Source organism: Pteronotus mesoamericanus, unplaced genomic scaffold, assembly GCF_021234165.1.
Source record: "Pteronotus mesoamericanus isolate MK-2021 breed Mesoamerican mustached bat unplaced genomic scaffold, CSHL_Meso_final contig_78, whole genome shotgun sequence".
Classification (NCBI taxonomy): Eukaryota; Metazoa; Chordata; class Mammalia; order Chiroptera; family Mormoopidae; genus Pteronotus; species Pteronotus mesoamericanus.
Window position 1 is genome coordinate 27,891,862 of NW_026555258.1, and position 16,543 is coordinate 27,908,404.

General features: G+C 50.1%; 1 protein-coding gene across 1 annotated transcript in view; it reads left to right on the plus strand.

Moving 5' to 3' along the window:
• GABBR2 (gamma-aminobutyric acid type B receptor subunit 2) overlaps positions 1–16,543 on the plus strand; it is a 331,202-nt gene that overhangs the window by 91,909 nt on the left and 222,750 nt on the right. Inside the window, exon 2 of the mRNA XM_054584622.1 lies at positions 5,050–5,187. Within this exon, the coding sequence (XP_054440597.1) occupies positions 5,050–5,187 (138 nt within the window). The remainder of the gene's footprint in view (positions 1–5,049; positions 5,188–16,543) is intronic.

Consider the following 16,543-nt stretch of genomic DNA (forward strand, 5'->3'; position numbering starts at 1 on the left):
AAATGTCTCTGCTGGAGCCTGGGCAGCACTTTTATTAAAAAAAAATTTTATTTATTGATCTTAGAGATAGGGAGGAAGGGAGAGAGAGAAACATCGATTTGTTGTTCTGCTTATATATGCATTCATTGGCTGCTTCTTGCTTGTATGTACCCTGACCAGGGATCAAACCTGCAACCTTGGCATAATCAGGACACTGCTCTAACCAACTGAGCTACCCGTCCAGGGCCTGGGCAGCACTTTGAAAACTTCCAAGCTGGTCCAGCCACGAAGACTCAGCTTTGGCCAGGGAAGTCCATCTATTTGGGACACTAATCACGTCAGTTCGGAAGATAACAGTGTTAGAAAGGAGGATGAGGGAGGTAGCATTGAAAATGGGACAGACCTGTCCCTGTGATTTTTATTTTGTTATTCACAGTAAAAGTGCTCGCCAGGGGAGCCAAGGAAGCATACTAGTAGGTTGTTTGTCCTGTCTCAGCTCAAGAGGGCTGATCAGGAGGAGGCCCGGGCTTGCAGCATTATGCTGGGGAGAATGGTCCCTTCTAGAATGCTGCTAGCTTTAACCTTCCCTTTGCCCGCTGAGCTGCATTCTTTAGGTTATTGAGAAAGCTCTCAATTGGAAATCCCCAAATCCCTCCCCTGACCCTGAAAGGACAGTGGACAAGTCCCTTCATCCTGAGGGCAGGTCTTCAGCATCTGCATCTGAAAATGAGGGTGCAGGGCTGGCCGGATGAGCAAGGCCCGCACACATTTGTTGTTGTTGCTGTTTACATTTCACAGAGCAGCAAAGGCTGAAGGAACAGGGTGGAAAGTGGTGGTCATGGAACAGGAACTTCCAGAGAGTGAAAAACTTGCTTATTTTGCCATATTAGGACATTAGAAACAAAATCTTATTCCTATCTATAATTTATAATAGAAAAACATTTTAACACCATACACACCATCGAAGGTCTTCTCTATAAATTAAGAAGAATCCTTTATATGAAATACATTTAACTTGAAGGAAGAGGTTATCCTTATTTTTCTTATTTTACTTTACTTTGCTGTATGAGTTGTCTATGGCTGCCGTAACAGATCACCACAAATCCAGTGGTTTAAACCACAACTGCGTATTGCCTCACAGTCGGTTGGGCAGAAGTTGAGGGTACTGTGTGACCCTGCAGGGTCTTCTGCTCATGACACAAGGTCAAAATGAAGATGAGCTGGGCTGGGTTCTATCCAGAGGAGCGACTCCTTCAGTCTGTCGGCAGAATTCGGTTTCTTGCAGTTGTAGGACTGAGGGTCCCATTTCCTTGCCAATGTGTCTTTCCTCATCTTCAAGCCAACAAAGGTGCATCAGATTGATCTCATGCTTGAATATCTGGTTTCCCCTCTGCCCCCAGCCAGAAAAGATCTCTGCTTTCAGGGCTTGTGTGATGACATTGGGCCACCGGCATAATACTTTCAGGTCATCTGTTTTGTAATCTTAATGACACATACAAAGTTCCTTTTGCCGTGTAACATAACATATTCATGAGAGTGAGACCAAGGGGCAAAGTTTATCAGGGCCAGGATTCTGCCTTCCAAACCCAGCCTGGTAAAAACTGAGTCAGGTAAACATTTTTGAACGCTAGAAGATTCTTCCAGCTCAGATACTAGACTGGTTATCAAATATTCTCAGGTTTGCAGGTTGACAATATTCAGAAGTTATCTATTTGTGAAAAACCAGGACGCCATTCTTTAATACAGAATCTTATGCAGACTGGGTACTGGGGAGGTTTGCTGAGCAAACAAGTATGAATTAGTTCATTGTTGTTAATATTATTTTAATGCAACTTTGGTTATAAATCTTGTGGTCCTGTATTATCATTGTCATTAGCTACAGATTAGAAAACAAGCTAAAATCATTACCAGGGTGTATTAAAACGGGAAATGATTCAGTAAATCATGATAGAAACAATTAAAACATGGACTGCTCTGTAATATCTGCTGTGCTCTGCTGAGGGTGGGAAGTGTCACTTTCAATCAAGGAACAGGGACAATTCATAGAGACCCCAAGAACTAGTAACGTAATCTTTCTCCCTCCTTCCCTTTCTCTCCCTCCCCTCCTATCTTTCTGTCCTTTTTTCATTCTCAATTTCTTTCTTGGCAAAAAAAAAGTAATAAGTTGGCCAATTAAAAAATTAAATCAAAATTTAAAAAATGGAATTCTTTCCTGAGTCGCTGTAGGCTATAGTCCAAACTCCCTCATTAGCGCTAGCCCAGGCCACTTTGCTATCACTTTGTCCTCGTCACTTAGTCTCAAGCGCTCACCCCTGGAGCCCTCCCGGGTTGCCATTGTGGTGCCCGCAGCCTGGACCTCGCTGTCCCCAGCACTGAGCACTGCCTACCATGTGACGTGGCTGCCAGTGCCCCGTCTCACCGCCTCTGCCAGACAGTGAGCTCCCTGAGGCGAGGAACTGTGCTGGACTCATTTTTGTATCCCTTTCAGCACCCACCATGAGTCACAGTCCTGAGTCTCAGAAATAAACAAGGAAGGAGCCACAAACTCTACCCACTCTGGTCCCACATTATGGTCACATAAGGGAAGGGAGAGGGAACAGGAAGAAAGAGGACAGAGAATGGAGAGTAAAACAAAAATCAGGAGAGAGGCAGAAGTAGAAAGAGGGGGGAAAAAGTAGACATGGGGAGAACATCGAAGCGCTCCTTCGGGAAGTCGGCAGATTCTTTCTGAGTCCGGCCTGAGGCCCCGTCCAAGCTCTGGTGAGATGGGCACTCAAAGCAATAATACACATCCTTGCCCTCAGGGGCCTTGCATTCCGGCTGAGGCCGGCCAGTATACAGGCAAACAAAAAGGTAGAAAAGGCGATTCCAAATAATTTTAGGAACTCTGTTCAGGCAATACAGAGGGTAGCCTGTTAGTGACTGGGAGTGGGGACCACCTATGGAAAGGGAGGGTAGTAGCAACTTCACTGAGGAGGCAACAGCCATGCTGAGACCTGAATGATGCAAAGCAGTGAGTTCTGTGGAGAACCAAGGGAATATTATTCCTGGAGAAAATAGCAAGTGCAAAGGCCCAGGGGCAGGAAGGAAATGGCTTTTGATTTCAAGGAGCAAAAAGGAGACTGATGAGACTGTACTGGTTGAGCAATGGGGAGAGTGGGGGCAAATGGGTCAGAGTGAGACGCAGGGCTGGGTCTTGTGGCTTCTTGTATACACTCTGGTAAGGAGGGTTAAGAATATCAGACCTAACGGGTAAATAATACAAAGTAGTTATTATATAGACATCCTAACACCTAGAGCATTTTGCAACAGCCCTGCCTGGGCATCATCTGACTGGAGGAATTTAAAGCTCAGACATCTTATAATTCTCTAAAACTGGTAAAATGTGCTGGTTTTCAATCATTTTCTTTTCTGTCCCCAAAGGTTATAGCTTTATTGCCCTGTAAGACAGTAACCAGTTTTATATGTGACTTAGCAATTTTATCTTATTTCTTATTTTTCCATTCACTGTAAAAATCCCTGTCTCTTAAATTTTCTTTGGACTCCCCTTCGTCCTCCTGCAGATTCCCTTATTCATGAGTTAAATGAAAGGGCGACATGGACCCACTATTGATTTTCATGAGAATGACGTTTCTAACCTTTTGAGAATTATATTCTGTTAAGAGTTTTGGTTTTAAGTGCATGGAAAGCAGAAGAGTAAGGACTAATTTATTAAAAGAAGGACTAATTTATGTTTCACAAAGGACCCTCAGAGTGGTAGGTGGTGAGTGGGTTTAACTGGGCCTCAGGTGGAGCAAGAAGCCCAGTTAGGAGCCAGTGTCTCTGTTTAGAAGAGTCAACCACGTGGCTTGAGGAGAGAGGTGGAGGTGGGGAGGTGGGAAGCGAGCCATACCGACCCCCAACATCCATGGGCCTTGATCCTCATCCATGTCCATAGTAGATCCCCAGGATCTGCTGTGGTGGTCAGTTTTCCTTTCTCAAAGGTGAGCTCCTGGGCAGGGGCTATATCCAACTTTTGTTTCCTGAGCATCCAGCCCTGGGCTGAACACAGAACCATGTTTGGCAAAGTATTTGCTGAACGAATTCTTCTCTTCCTCCTCCTCCTTTTTTTTTTCCTTATTGTGATAAAATATACATAACATAAAATACACCATTGTAACCATTTTTAGGTGTACATACAGCTCAGCGGCATTCAGCGCATTCGCACTGGTGTGCTACCATCATCACCATCCATCTCGAGTGTTTCTATCACCCAAGCTGCAACTGTACTCAGTAAACACTGACTCCCCCACCCCGCTCTTCCAGCCCCTGGCAACCACCATTCTATTTTCTGTGTCTGTGAATCTGACTACTCTAGGTACCCAAATAAGTGGAGTCACACAGTACTTGTCCTTTTGCATCTGGCTTATTTCGCTCAACATAATGTCTTCAAGGTTCATCCATGTTGTAATGTATATCAGAGTTTCCTTAATTTTTAAGGCTAAATAATAGTCCATTGTATGTATATACCACAATTGGTTTACCCACTCCTATGTTGATGAACATTTCAGTTGTTTCCACCCTTTGGCTACTGTGAACATAGGTGTACACGTATCTGTTGGAGTTCTTGCTTTCAGTTCTTTGGGGCATATACCTAGAGGTAAAATGCTGGATCATATAGTAATTCTGTTTAACTCTTTGAGGAACTGCCATACTGTTTTCTGCAGCAGCTGCGCCATTTTACATTCCTACCAACAATACCCAAGGGTTCCAGTTTCTCCATATTCTCTCCAACATTTGTTACTTTCTGCTTTTTTGATGATAACCATCCTAAATGTAAATGACCATGGAAGGGGAGACCCCAATGTGAGGCATTTGGGAACCAGGATGTGGGGTTACCAAGGGCATGCCTCATGGAGCTCACAGCACGGGCTCAGGGCTGATTTAAGGCGAGGCCCCACCGATGAGAGAACTAAAGCCCGGAAGACTTCTCATGAAGCAAGTTTGTTTGTATGAATCCACTCTTGGGCTCTTGCCCCTGGGGAAAGCTGTTTCTAATTTGGGCTTCTCTTTCTCTGTGTTGCTCCCCAGTGTGATAATGCAAAAGGACTGAAAGCCTTCTACGATGCAATAAAATACGGGCCAAACCACTTGATGGTGTTTGGAGGCGTCTGTCCATCTGTTACGTCCATCATTGCAGAGTCGCTCCAAGGCTGGAATCTGGTTCAGGTAAGTGCCAAGTCACCTTTGGTTGGGGAACTATCTTGAATGGCCACCAGTCTTTTGCAGGAATGTTTCCTTTCCCAACGTGGTCCCTAAGTTGCCTGACTTAGGCCTTGGCCCACCCTTTCCTGATGATTACATAGCCCCCCTCTGCTCCCACCTCCTGGCTTGACCTTCTGGTCCACCCTGGCGTGGCCACCACAGTGAGTCTCTAAAGGGTGGCCCTAACACCACCTCTCAGCGTATGAAATCTTTCAGTGCCTCCCTAGCCTGACCCTCAGGGCCATCAAATTCCAGCCAATCTGCCTGTCCAGTGTCATCTCCTGTCCCTGCCATATATTCCATGCCTCAGCCCCTCTGGACAACCCACCTTTCCCCAGATGCACCCTGCACTTTCAAGCCTCTGAACCCTGCTCTTTCTTTTCCTTTAACCAGATGGTCCTTTTTCTGTTCCCTGTCAAACCTCCCTTCCCCACTGAAATTCTCCTGTTCACTAAGACTGCCTTTCACCTCAGTGAAGCCTTTCCTGGGGCTCCTGGCTGATTATTTACTCTTTACACTGGCAAATGTTACGTAGAGTCAAAAATCCCACCAGTGATTGTGTGGTCTGTTGTAGGCAAAACTCACCAGTGCTAGCTAGCCGTTATCTGGGGTGCGAGAGAGAAGAACGTAGAAAGCTGTCACCACCGGGAATGAGTGGTTGCCCATGCACGTGTTTTACTTCTTTGCTTCACCAATCCATCCATCACGCATCCATCCATCTTCTATTACTCTGTCCATCCATCATCTATTACTCTTGTCATCCATTACTCCATCATCCTCATTCATCCATCCAACAAATATAATGGGAAACCTACTGTGTGCATATAATGGGAAACCTACTGGGGATATAGTGCTAACCAGGATGGGATAGTGCTAAACAGGATATAGTGCGAAACACTGTCTACCCTTTTGGAGCTTACATTCTAGGAGGGAGGCAGGCAGAAAGCAAATAAACAAGTAATAATACCAAGAGCTAACCCTTGTGTAATACACATGTCATGCTTACTACATGCCAGACACTGTTCTGAGCACTTGTATGTATTAACTCACTGAATCCTTATAACTGCTCTATGCCATAGGCTCTACTATCATTCCCCCATTTTATAGATGAGGAAACAGAAGTACACGAAAGCTAAATAACTTGTCCCCAGACCCACAGCTCAGAAGTGACAGAGCCACAATTTAAACTTAGGCAGTCTGGCCCTTGAGGTCAAACTCCAGGAAGCAAACTGGGTTATAATAGAAATACACAGGGTGCTGGGATAAACAGCGACTGCCTTGGGGCGGCCAGAAAAGTCTTCGCGGAGCAGGTGGCATTTGAGCTAGGACCTTAAGATGGAAAAAGAATTGGTTGGTGAAGAGCACCCATGTTTGCGGGTGGAGTAGCAAATGTGGACAGCCTGTGGTGGGAAGAACCCGGCATGTTAGGGGAGCAGAAAAGAGGGCAGCGGCGCTGGCGCATGACGGGAGGGTCTTCAGGGCGGCGAGGGTGAGCATGAAGGGGCGGGCAGGAGCCGGACCACAGCGGGCTGTGGCTTCGCTCTGCCTGCTTGAATTGACTGAGGACCTCTGGATCTGGCCGGGTGCGCCTGGGGTGCTGGGAGCGGAGGGGAGGTGGGACCAGCCTTGGCGGAGGTGTGATGAGGGAGGGCCACCCACTCAGCCCCGGGACAAGGAAGGCCTCTGAGGGAAGTGATGCTGAGCCGGCTGCGAAGGAGGAGAGGGTGTTGGACAGCTGGAGACGTGGAGGAGAGCGCTGCTGGCAGAGGAAGCTGGGTGTGCAAACGCGGGAGGCAGGAGTGTGTGGGCTTGGGCAGCAGTGAGTCATGCGCGGTGGAGTGCAAGCCTAACCACATCACTGGAGCCAGAACAGCTCCGTGTGCCCTGGGAGCCCAGCTTCTGGCCCTGCGGTGACTGTAAACAGCCATGAGACCCTGGCCAAGTCACTTCCCTTCTCTGTACCTGAGCGTCCTTTCCTGAATGCCAAGGAGCTCTCTACGCGCCCTGCCCACCACTCTGAGCCTCAGTCCCTCGCCCCATAATTTAGTCAGAGTGGTAAGAGGACTGACCTCATAGGGCTGCTGTATGAATTAAATAATCAAAAGGGATTACCGCTGTGCCTGGCATGTTGTAAGCACGTGTTTCTGGTTTCATTGTTGTTGCTACCCCTACCCCATCGCCTCTCCTCCCCACGTTGAATACCCTGATTCTTAGCACCTCTGGTCTTTCCTGCAGCACCGTTCCCAACCACAATATGGCTGGCAAGGTGGTGCCTATCCATGAGGGTCACCTGAGACATCCCATTCTCTCCATATCCAGTGCATTAGTCCTACCCATTCTTAGACACCCAGCTTAAAATGCCGCCTCTTCGAGGAAGCTATTCCTCACTGCAGTAGCTAAAGTAGCGCTCCTAGAAATTTTTTTTTCTTACCACCCTGCTTACTTCTAGTAGGTGTATATAGCTGTCCCCCGCTCTGTCTGTCCCTCTCATAGGGCTCCGCAGATGTGAGGACATGTTTAGCTTGGCTGTGAGCTCCTCGGGGACAGTACCTGGGCCTCTTCTCTTTCCTGATGCCTAACACTTCACAGACCTCATTAGCTACCCCCTGAATGATCAGAGGGTGGAAGGAAAGAGGATGGGATGGTGGGACAAAGGATTGGCAGATTGACATTTCTCTCAGATGAGAGACCAAGGTCTAAGGGAAACCCTCACCCAGAGGGGAATCCGGGGAGCTTAGTGGCTGTCTCACAGCTTCGCAGGGACTGTCTGGGATTCTCCGAGGAGCTGCAGAAGCAAGCACGATGGCGGAAACTCCTGGCTTACCAGCCAGAGCCACCCGACCTTAGCATGCACAGGACGGCCTCCAGCCTACAGGAGCTGGCAAGATAGGGAGCCAGGTTATGAGATGGGGCTTGTCTTAGTTGTTTATTGCTGTATAACTCATTACCCAAAATGTAGTGGTTAAAACAACAATCATGTATTATGTCATTGTTTCTGTGGGTTGCCAACGGAGACCCACAGATGACTTGGATCTGCTCCGTGATGCTCGGGGTCCAGTTGGGAGATTTGAAGGCCGGGAGCTGCCATCATCTGAAGGTTTGGCTGGGCTGCAGAATCTGCTCCCAGTGTGGCTCCCTCGCGTGGTTGGCTAGTTGGTGCCTATCCAAGTGGGCCTCTCCATAGGGCCACGGAGCGGCTTCTCCCAAAGCGAGTTCAAGGCAGAGGTGGCAGAATATCAGTGCCTAGCTTCAGAAGTTGAACATCATCATTTCTGTCATGTTCTGTTAATCATACACATTAGCTCTGATTTAGTGTGTGTATGTAGGGCTGGGGCTGCTACACAAATTATAGCGGGAGGTGAAGGGCACTGGGGGCCGTCTTGGAGACTAGCCACCACTGCGTCTGAGAGCAAGACAGGAGCTCAGGTTGCCCAGCGAGGGAGACTTGATGCGGAGTCCCTTCCCTGCTTTGCAGACCTCCTGCCCGTCCTTCAAAACCCCGGAGAGATGCCACCACCTCTGGGATCCCTTCCCCAATCCCTTCCCATCTGTGCCTCCCATCCCCAGCCCCCAAAGTGAATGAATTGTTCCTTCCTAAACAATGCCTTTTCGGTCAGGGCTATCTCCCCCAAGGGAGTGAAAAGTGGTTCTTCTGAGGAGGGGACAAAAAAAACTCACTCTTTTTATGTATAAGGCACAGGACATACATACAGTACTTAAACAGGTATATAGTTACCTGTGGTATTACAACTTCAAGAGTGGGGCAGGATTAGGAAAAATCACCTCTGGGAGAGTGAGAGTGATCGTGAAAAGGCCGAGAAACATGGTTCTACGTCGCTCCTATACTGCCTATGCCATTTACATTAGGTGGGAAATAGTTTATTCTACGGGGTCCAGCACAGATAACGCCTGCTTTTTATTATGAAATCTTTTATTACAAAATCATAAGCATGTAATTCTGTAGCATAAAAATACCATATTCAAGCACACCATATGCCATTTTAGGTGAAATGTTCAAATTAAAACTATAAATTATTACACCCGTATTATTACCCTGCCTACCATACTCAAGCAGGCTTACTTCTGCCGGACCCTGTATATCCAGTCTTCCCTACTAGACTGTATGCTGCCTGGGGGCAGGAACTCCCATTCCCTTCATTACCCGGTCGCCAGTGCCTGCCACCCAGGGGATCCTCGCTGAGCGCTGGACTGGACGAAGCACGGGGCAGGGCCTGGGAGCCTGTCACCCTCCACTGCAGCGTTTCTCACAGTGCGGACGTGGTCGTGGGGAGGTGTGGGCCTCTGGAGAAAATGCAGATTCTCAGCCACCTCAACGGAATCCCTCTGCATTGTTGACAGGCTCCTGGGGTGACTCTCAGGCCACCAACCCCCAGACATGTGCTGACAGACACTGGGGCAGGTCAAGGGCTGTGCACGGGTTGGGGACGCTGAGGGGCTGGGAAGTGGACGGCACCCAGCAATGTGAGGGTGCTGTCGGATCCTGATGGGGAGTAGCCTTGGAGCCTGATTCCTGCCTCCCCCCTTCACTCTCAGGGAACACAGCCCCATTTGTTATGGGCCAGACTCTGGGGAGCTCCCCTCCCCCTTCCTACCTCCAGGAGGCCGAGCTTGCTTACAGAGCCTGCGAAGGGCTGGATGTGTGGGTCTGCTGTCATTCAAGGGATCTGATGAATTCCTGAGTTTCACACGTGGGAAAATGCATGTGATTTGTGTAATTGAAAAGTACCTCTGACTTCCCATTGAGGGAGACAGCCTGGAATACGTATTTCGTCATTTCAGTCTCCTGATGCTGCAAAAATAGGGATGTGCAGGATAGAGGGGGCGAGACGCCCCCTGATGCTGAAATTGGTTAGGTTTAACTTGCTTTTGCTGGGCTTTTTGATTCATGGATGCTGTATCGAAAGGCTAATATTGCTTAGGTAATGATGGGAGTCCCTTAGCTGCTGGGCGTGTCAGCTCCCCCAGCTAGATTTGAGGGCCCTCATAGAGGCCAGGATCTGACGTGCAGGCTCTGCCCCTCTCCCATCTGTCAGACCCTGCCCATGGTGGGGCCTCAGAACTGGACCTCCCATTGGGAAGGACACAGCAGGCATAGCCTGGGAGTCATCTGGGAAGGGCCAGGGTCCAGCCATTGGACACTGAGCATGTTCAGGCCAGAGACACAGTGTACTGGGGGGGAGGGAAGGAAGAGTCTTGGCTTCCAGAGCTGCATGGTTCTTTGAGAGATTCTGCTGCTTCTCTCTGACATAGATGGGGACCAGCAGGAGCGGTGGGTTAAGTTAGAGGGCAGCAGGGCTTGTGTTTGTGGCTGGAGGCATCCAGCATAGAGCAGGCTGCCTGGCTGTGAAGTAGTGCATTCCCTGTTGCCTGAGATTCCCCAAGCATCCCAGTCTCTGCCAGGCGTGCTGCTGGGGAGATTTAATACAGCGAGTAGGCAGAGACTAGGATGGTGGCTCTCATATTCTATTCTAAGAGTCACTCATGGGGGCTGGGAATGTGCTGCTGTTAATGCAAATTCCTGGCTCTGCTCTGGGCCGGTCCAGGTTAAGAGGTTCATCAGATCCCTCAAGGACTGGGTACTCTGCTGCTCACCCCTGCTGCTCTATCCATCCCAGCAGCCCAGGTGATTAGATGCATTTGGTTTCTGGAGATTTGCTAAGCCTGGTAACCTCTAAGACCAGTTCGCCTGGACACTGGGAGCTACCGAGGCTCCTGGTCCAGAGAACTTTGATTTATGCCACCAGGACAAAGCCCACAGTCTGTGGCGTGGCAAGAGGGGGCTCCATCACCTTGCCATTCTCCCCGCCTACATCCTGCTCCTACATTCAGCCAGCCTCGTGCAGGCTGTTTTCCTCTGCCTGTGGTGTCTTCACCTGGCAGGATCATGCTCATCCCTCCCAGGGCAGCGTGCCTGCCCTTCCTCTGTGAAGCCCCCCGCCCCCTGGTGCTCCGTTCCGCACACGCCCGTCCCACAGTGTTTGCTGCCCTGTGCCTGCGCCAGCGCTGGCCTTGAGCTGCCTAAGATCAGGGCCTGGCCTCGTTCACCCCTGCACCCAGGGCCTGGCGCAGGCCTGGCTCAGATGCTGAGTGGCGCCTGGGGAATGTGTGCCGACAGAGCCCTGGATTCCTGCCTTCCAGGCCTCAGGCTCGCCCCTCATCGTGAGGGCAGATCATTAAAGCCTGCCAGACCTGGAAGGACCCAGTGGCTCTCTAACGGCGGCCCCTTGTTAAAGAAAAGCGGAGGGAGGCCTGAAATGTCCTCTGCCTCGCCTCAGCCCTCGTCTCCCATCCCTGGACCTGCTGCCTTTTAACTAATACATTTTCTTTGAAAAATTTTTTTCCGACCCCCTCAGAATCCTGGCCTCAGATCGGAAAGAGGCGTGCTTCTGACCCAGCCTTACACTTTTTCTGAGCAGGTCTGCTGACTGCCCGCCAGCCTAGTTGCCCTTCGGAAAGCGTGGGGCCTGGGGAGAAGCGGGAGGACTTGGAGCCGGGTGGGGACGGTGGAGGGAGGCCATGGGGGAGGCAGAGCCCAGCGAAGGAGCAGGAGATGGGGCGAGAGGGGCTTCGGGCCCCTCGGAGACCGGGACAGGACTCCTCCTTTCTTGGGAGTGAGACGGGAGCCGCCTCGCTTGCCGACAGAAATAGGCTAGCTGAGGAAAATAAAGTCAGATTCCTGAAGGGATAAAGGGCTGCTCACAGGAAAACGCAAACACTGTTTAGTCAAGAACCGTATCCCGCAGAGCCTGTCCTTTAAAAGGCAGCTGCAGCAGATTAGTACGAAATTGTAGATGCGTTTCTCCTGGCACTGTCCCAAGAGTCGCCTCGGCGGCCGCCCTGCCTGCTGGCTTGCCCTGGCACCCCCTGGAGGACCGTCCTGGGGAGGGACACTTCGGTTAGCGTGACGAGTCTGTCTCCTTGGAAAAGCTCGTGTGCAGGGGTGAGGGGAGGAGGGCTTGCAGACGGAGACCCTTGGCTCTGGAGTTTGTAGGAAGGTTGGCAACTGTGTTCCAGCACGTTTAGGACTTGTTTTCTGAAAAACCCTAAATCACGCTTGGTTTTTAACATTTGAAAAAAAAAGGAGAACGAACAAATCAGTGAAGACCCCCAAATCAGGCCCTTTGCTATTTGCAGCATTCTGGCATCACTTAAACTGGTGGTCAATGCCATTTGCTTCATAGGGACAGAGATTTCGTCATCTGACTTGATTTTCTCAAGTGATTATCTTATGAAAGCTGTACATTGCCTGAAAAATCAAAAGATTGCTTCTTTCAGCTGTGGGATGTGGAATTCAAGGTGGATTCATAGAAAGACAAAGCTGCTAGGGACTTAGTAATCATTTCGTCTCGTCTCCCCATTATACAGCCTGGGAAATAGAGGCCCAGACTGTGTAGGACCGTGCCCAAGTTCTCACAGTAACTGCCTTGCTCTCCAGTGCTTTGTAGTGTGTACCATGCTCTTAGTTTATCTCTCTCAGCCTCGCTTCTCTCTCCTGGAAAGTGAGAATAGCAAACTGGCCACCTGTGTTCCTTGCAATTGTGAGAATCAAGGAAAGCTTTTCTTTTCTTCCTTTTTTTTTTCTTTAAGTGAACGTCCTTTTATAGACTATGAAACAGTAGCTGCTGTTACAATGACAAGGTTTCCTTCAGCAGGATCAGATCTCTCGATACTACAATGGGTGTTTAAAAATCACCCCCTGATTTGCATCAGTGACAAAGGTTGTTTACTCTGGTACCACAGACCCTGAAGCTAAGGCACAGGATGGAGGCTCTTCAGCAAGACCCTCAAGGTACACACAGGCTCCGCCTCTCAGGCCACTGTAGTCAAATCCCTGGGGTGCAAAGTACAGCAGAGGGAATACAGTCAACAGTATCACAATAAGTGTACAGTGACAGATGCATACTGGGCTTTTCATGGTGATCATTTTGTAAGGTATATAAATGTCAAATCATTATGTTGTACACCTGAAACTAATACAATATTGTATGTCAACTGTACTTTAATTAGAAAGCGCTTTCATTCCAGAATGAAAAAAAAAACAAACCCAGGCCAGCCCAGGGGGTGCCACGCCCTTGCTGTGGAGCAGGTGACAGGGACTGTGGACTGGATGGAAAACCATTTAGGAATGGCGGTGTGAGGAGGCACTGCTGGGAAGTTTGCTGTGGCTGCTGTCTAAGAAAGAGAATGGAGGCCAATAATCCAGGGCGGGCCAGAGCCATTTCTTGGCACTGGTCTCCAGAGGGGCCATTTAGCACATTAATAATCTATGAGATGCTTCTACCTTCTGGATTCATAGAAAAAAAAAAAGATGGGGGAGGAGAAGGAGAAGCAATATTAAGGGCATGCTCTGTGGGCCAAATGGACGGGGTGGGAGAGACCCCGAGGACGGGAGGCGGTGGACGGGCCCTCCTGGCCATGTCATTGGGTGCCTGGGGCTGTAAAGCCTGGTTCTGAGAGCAGGTGGAATGTCGTGTGTGAGGTGAGGAGAGGAGAGGTTGGTAGCTTTTTGTTTAAATACAAATGGGTAGGAGCAAGTATGAGCTCTCAGAAGAGTTGCCAGTAGGACCCTTCGACCTTCTGAGGGGTAGGGCAGATCTCTTCTCATTCATTCATTCATTCATTCATTCACTCATTCACTGACTTGTGCTTGTATTTATTCATTCCCTCCCTGAACAAGGGTTGTGCCTGCTGTGCACACTCCCAGGCTCTCCCCAGCCAGCGCAAATTCCAGTGCCCAGGGCTGCCACCTCAGGACAGGCGGACGTGGCAGAGAGGCAGTGTGGTGCAGTAGCCAAAACAGAGGCCCAGAACCCAGAAACTCTGGGTAATTGTCCCTTCTCTGTCTTATGCTGACAGAGCAGGCTTGGACACATTGGCAGCCTCCTTCTGCCTCACTGAACTCACCTGCAAAATGGGCTCGCTAAGTGTGCCCTTCTTCTGGGGCCACTCAGAGGACGAGACAGGACAGGGAAAGTGAGCAGGTGGAAGCACCTTGCAGGCTGCAAGCCTCCTACAGATGTAAGGGGAATGTTATTACTACTGATGCTTTGCCATCTGAGACACCAGCCAGGCCCTGCGCTGGGAACTCCTCAAAGATGTATAGGTCTCTGTGTGTCTCCAGATTCAAAGTTATGCGAATGATGAAGTGAACTATCACAGACCATGAAGGGGATTCAGAACAGTACAATTAAAACAGAGTCCGCAGGAGAGACCAAATAAGCCCACAGCGGCTAGAAGAGGCACACGCTCTCTTTTTCAGCTGAGTGCTCACGGAAGCAGAGGCAAAGAGGGGCGTGATGCTGTCAAATGCATGGCAGTTCCTGATCTATTCTTGCCAAGGGCCCCAACTTGTAGCTGTTCTGTCCAGCTGGTCAAAGATTCTGTTCAAGGTTCTGACTCCCATCTTTAATTCCACACCGTGGCATCTAAAGTAATGCCGGTTCCCCAGCGTGTATCTCCCATGGCCTCATTGTTTATGCATCTTTCACCACCTCAACCCCTTTCTGGAAGTGTGCAGGGTGTAAATAATTCATTCTAAATAAATAAATCACTCGCAGAGTGACACTGCTAGTAAGCAGCGCAACTGCAGATTACATCGAGTCTGGAATTACAAGTTGCGTCTGGAAAGAACCGGAGAGGCCGTTAGAAAAGTAACTCCCTCCAGGAGGGCGAATGTGTAAAGTGGGTAGGATAGCCAACTGCACAGGGCTGTTGTGAGGCGCAGAAGTAATACATGTGGAGCAGAGAGTGTGGATGGGAAAGTCTTGAGCAAACGGGAAGGAGCTGGTTGTCCTCACCAGCCCCTGTCCTGCATCTGGGAGCCTGGGCCTCTGTGAGCTTCTTGGTGCTCCAGGTGATTCTGCCGCACAGAGTGGGGTGGGAGCCCCTGCCTTAGCTGCTGAGCCACCTTCGGTGGAGATTGGGTGGCTTGAGGAAGGGATGCTAAGAGGGGATTCAGGCACCAGGTGAGGGGTTGTACTGGGCGGTGTTTCCCAAGTGGACCTGTGGGTAGGACTCATCAGGTGGCATGCAGTGGGGGCGGGGTACTGGTTTACTGCTTAACACTGAGATTCCCAGGTTCCCTGATCAGCATCTCCAGGGAAGGAGCCTGAGAAGCTGATTTTTAACAAGTGCCCTGGATAGCTCTTATCATCAGGGAAGTTTGGGAAACACTGGTCTGGAGATCCTGCAGCTCCATCCATCCATGTGGGTCCATCCATCCATGCGCATCCATCCATGCGGTCCATCCATGCGATCCATCCATCCATCCATGCGCATCCATCCACGCGGTCCATGGATGAGCAGCAGCACCTGGGAGCACCTTAGAAATGCAGGTGCCTAGGCTCCACCCCGGACCTACTGACCCTGAACCTGAATTTTAACAGGATCCTGGGTGATTCTTGCTGGTCTAAGGTGCCTCTCACCCAGGACTACCTGGAGGCTCTCCCGGGCGCCCTGGTGTCAGCTGGGGAGGAAGGGTTTTAAGGAGAGTTCAGGCTCTGCAGCCGGCTTAAGAACAACTCCTGCTGACTCAGGCCCAGGAGCCGCTTTTGGAATGTCAGAGTGAAAGTGCAGGTGCAGCCAGCGTCCTCACCCACTCTGGGGGTCCCTTTGGTCAGCGTCACAGATTGTAAGGACTCTTGTCTAACTGCCATGCAGATGGAGTGTGTCCTGCCCAAGCCTAGGTCTGACATGCTGACCTGGGAGCCACTGACTCCACAGTGGCCAGAAGCACACAGAGGGGACCCGTGGTTCCAGATAAGGAGCAAAGGAAAGAGCACTGGGTTACCATGAGGACACTTGGCCTCCCATCCTGGCCCTACCATCTCCTGGATGGGCGGCCTTACACAAGCCACTTCCTCTTGTTGGAGCCTGAGCGTCTTCACCTGTAACTGTTCTGTTTACCGCCCCTGCCCCCTGCCCCTGCCACAGGACCATTTACCTGGGGTGCTTGGTGGCCGCTGGGCAGGTGCTCTGGGACAAATGCACTTACTACCCCCTCCTTGCCCTTGTCCTGTGTGATAAGTGATCTTGTCCCCATTTGTTCAGAGGGGCTAAAATGCTTGATCCCCTTGTAATACCAATACTACTGGGTGTATTTCTTGGGCTTGGGGTCCAGTGGGCTGGGTTCACATCCAGGCTCTGGCACTTGTGAGATGGTGACCCTGGGTAGGTTCCTTAGCTTCTCACAGTCCCAGCTCTTTATCTGTGACCCGGGTCTGGTTGTGAAATGACCTTAGATGATGCCCACATGGTTTCCTATGCCATGCTTCACATTCCTCCCTCCTGGGGACTCCTA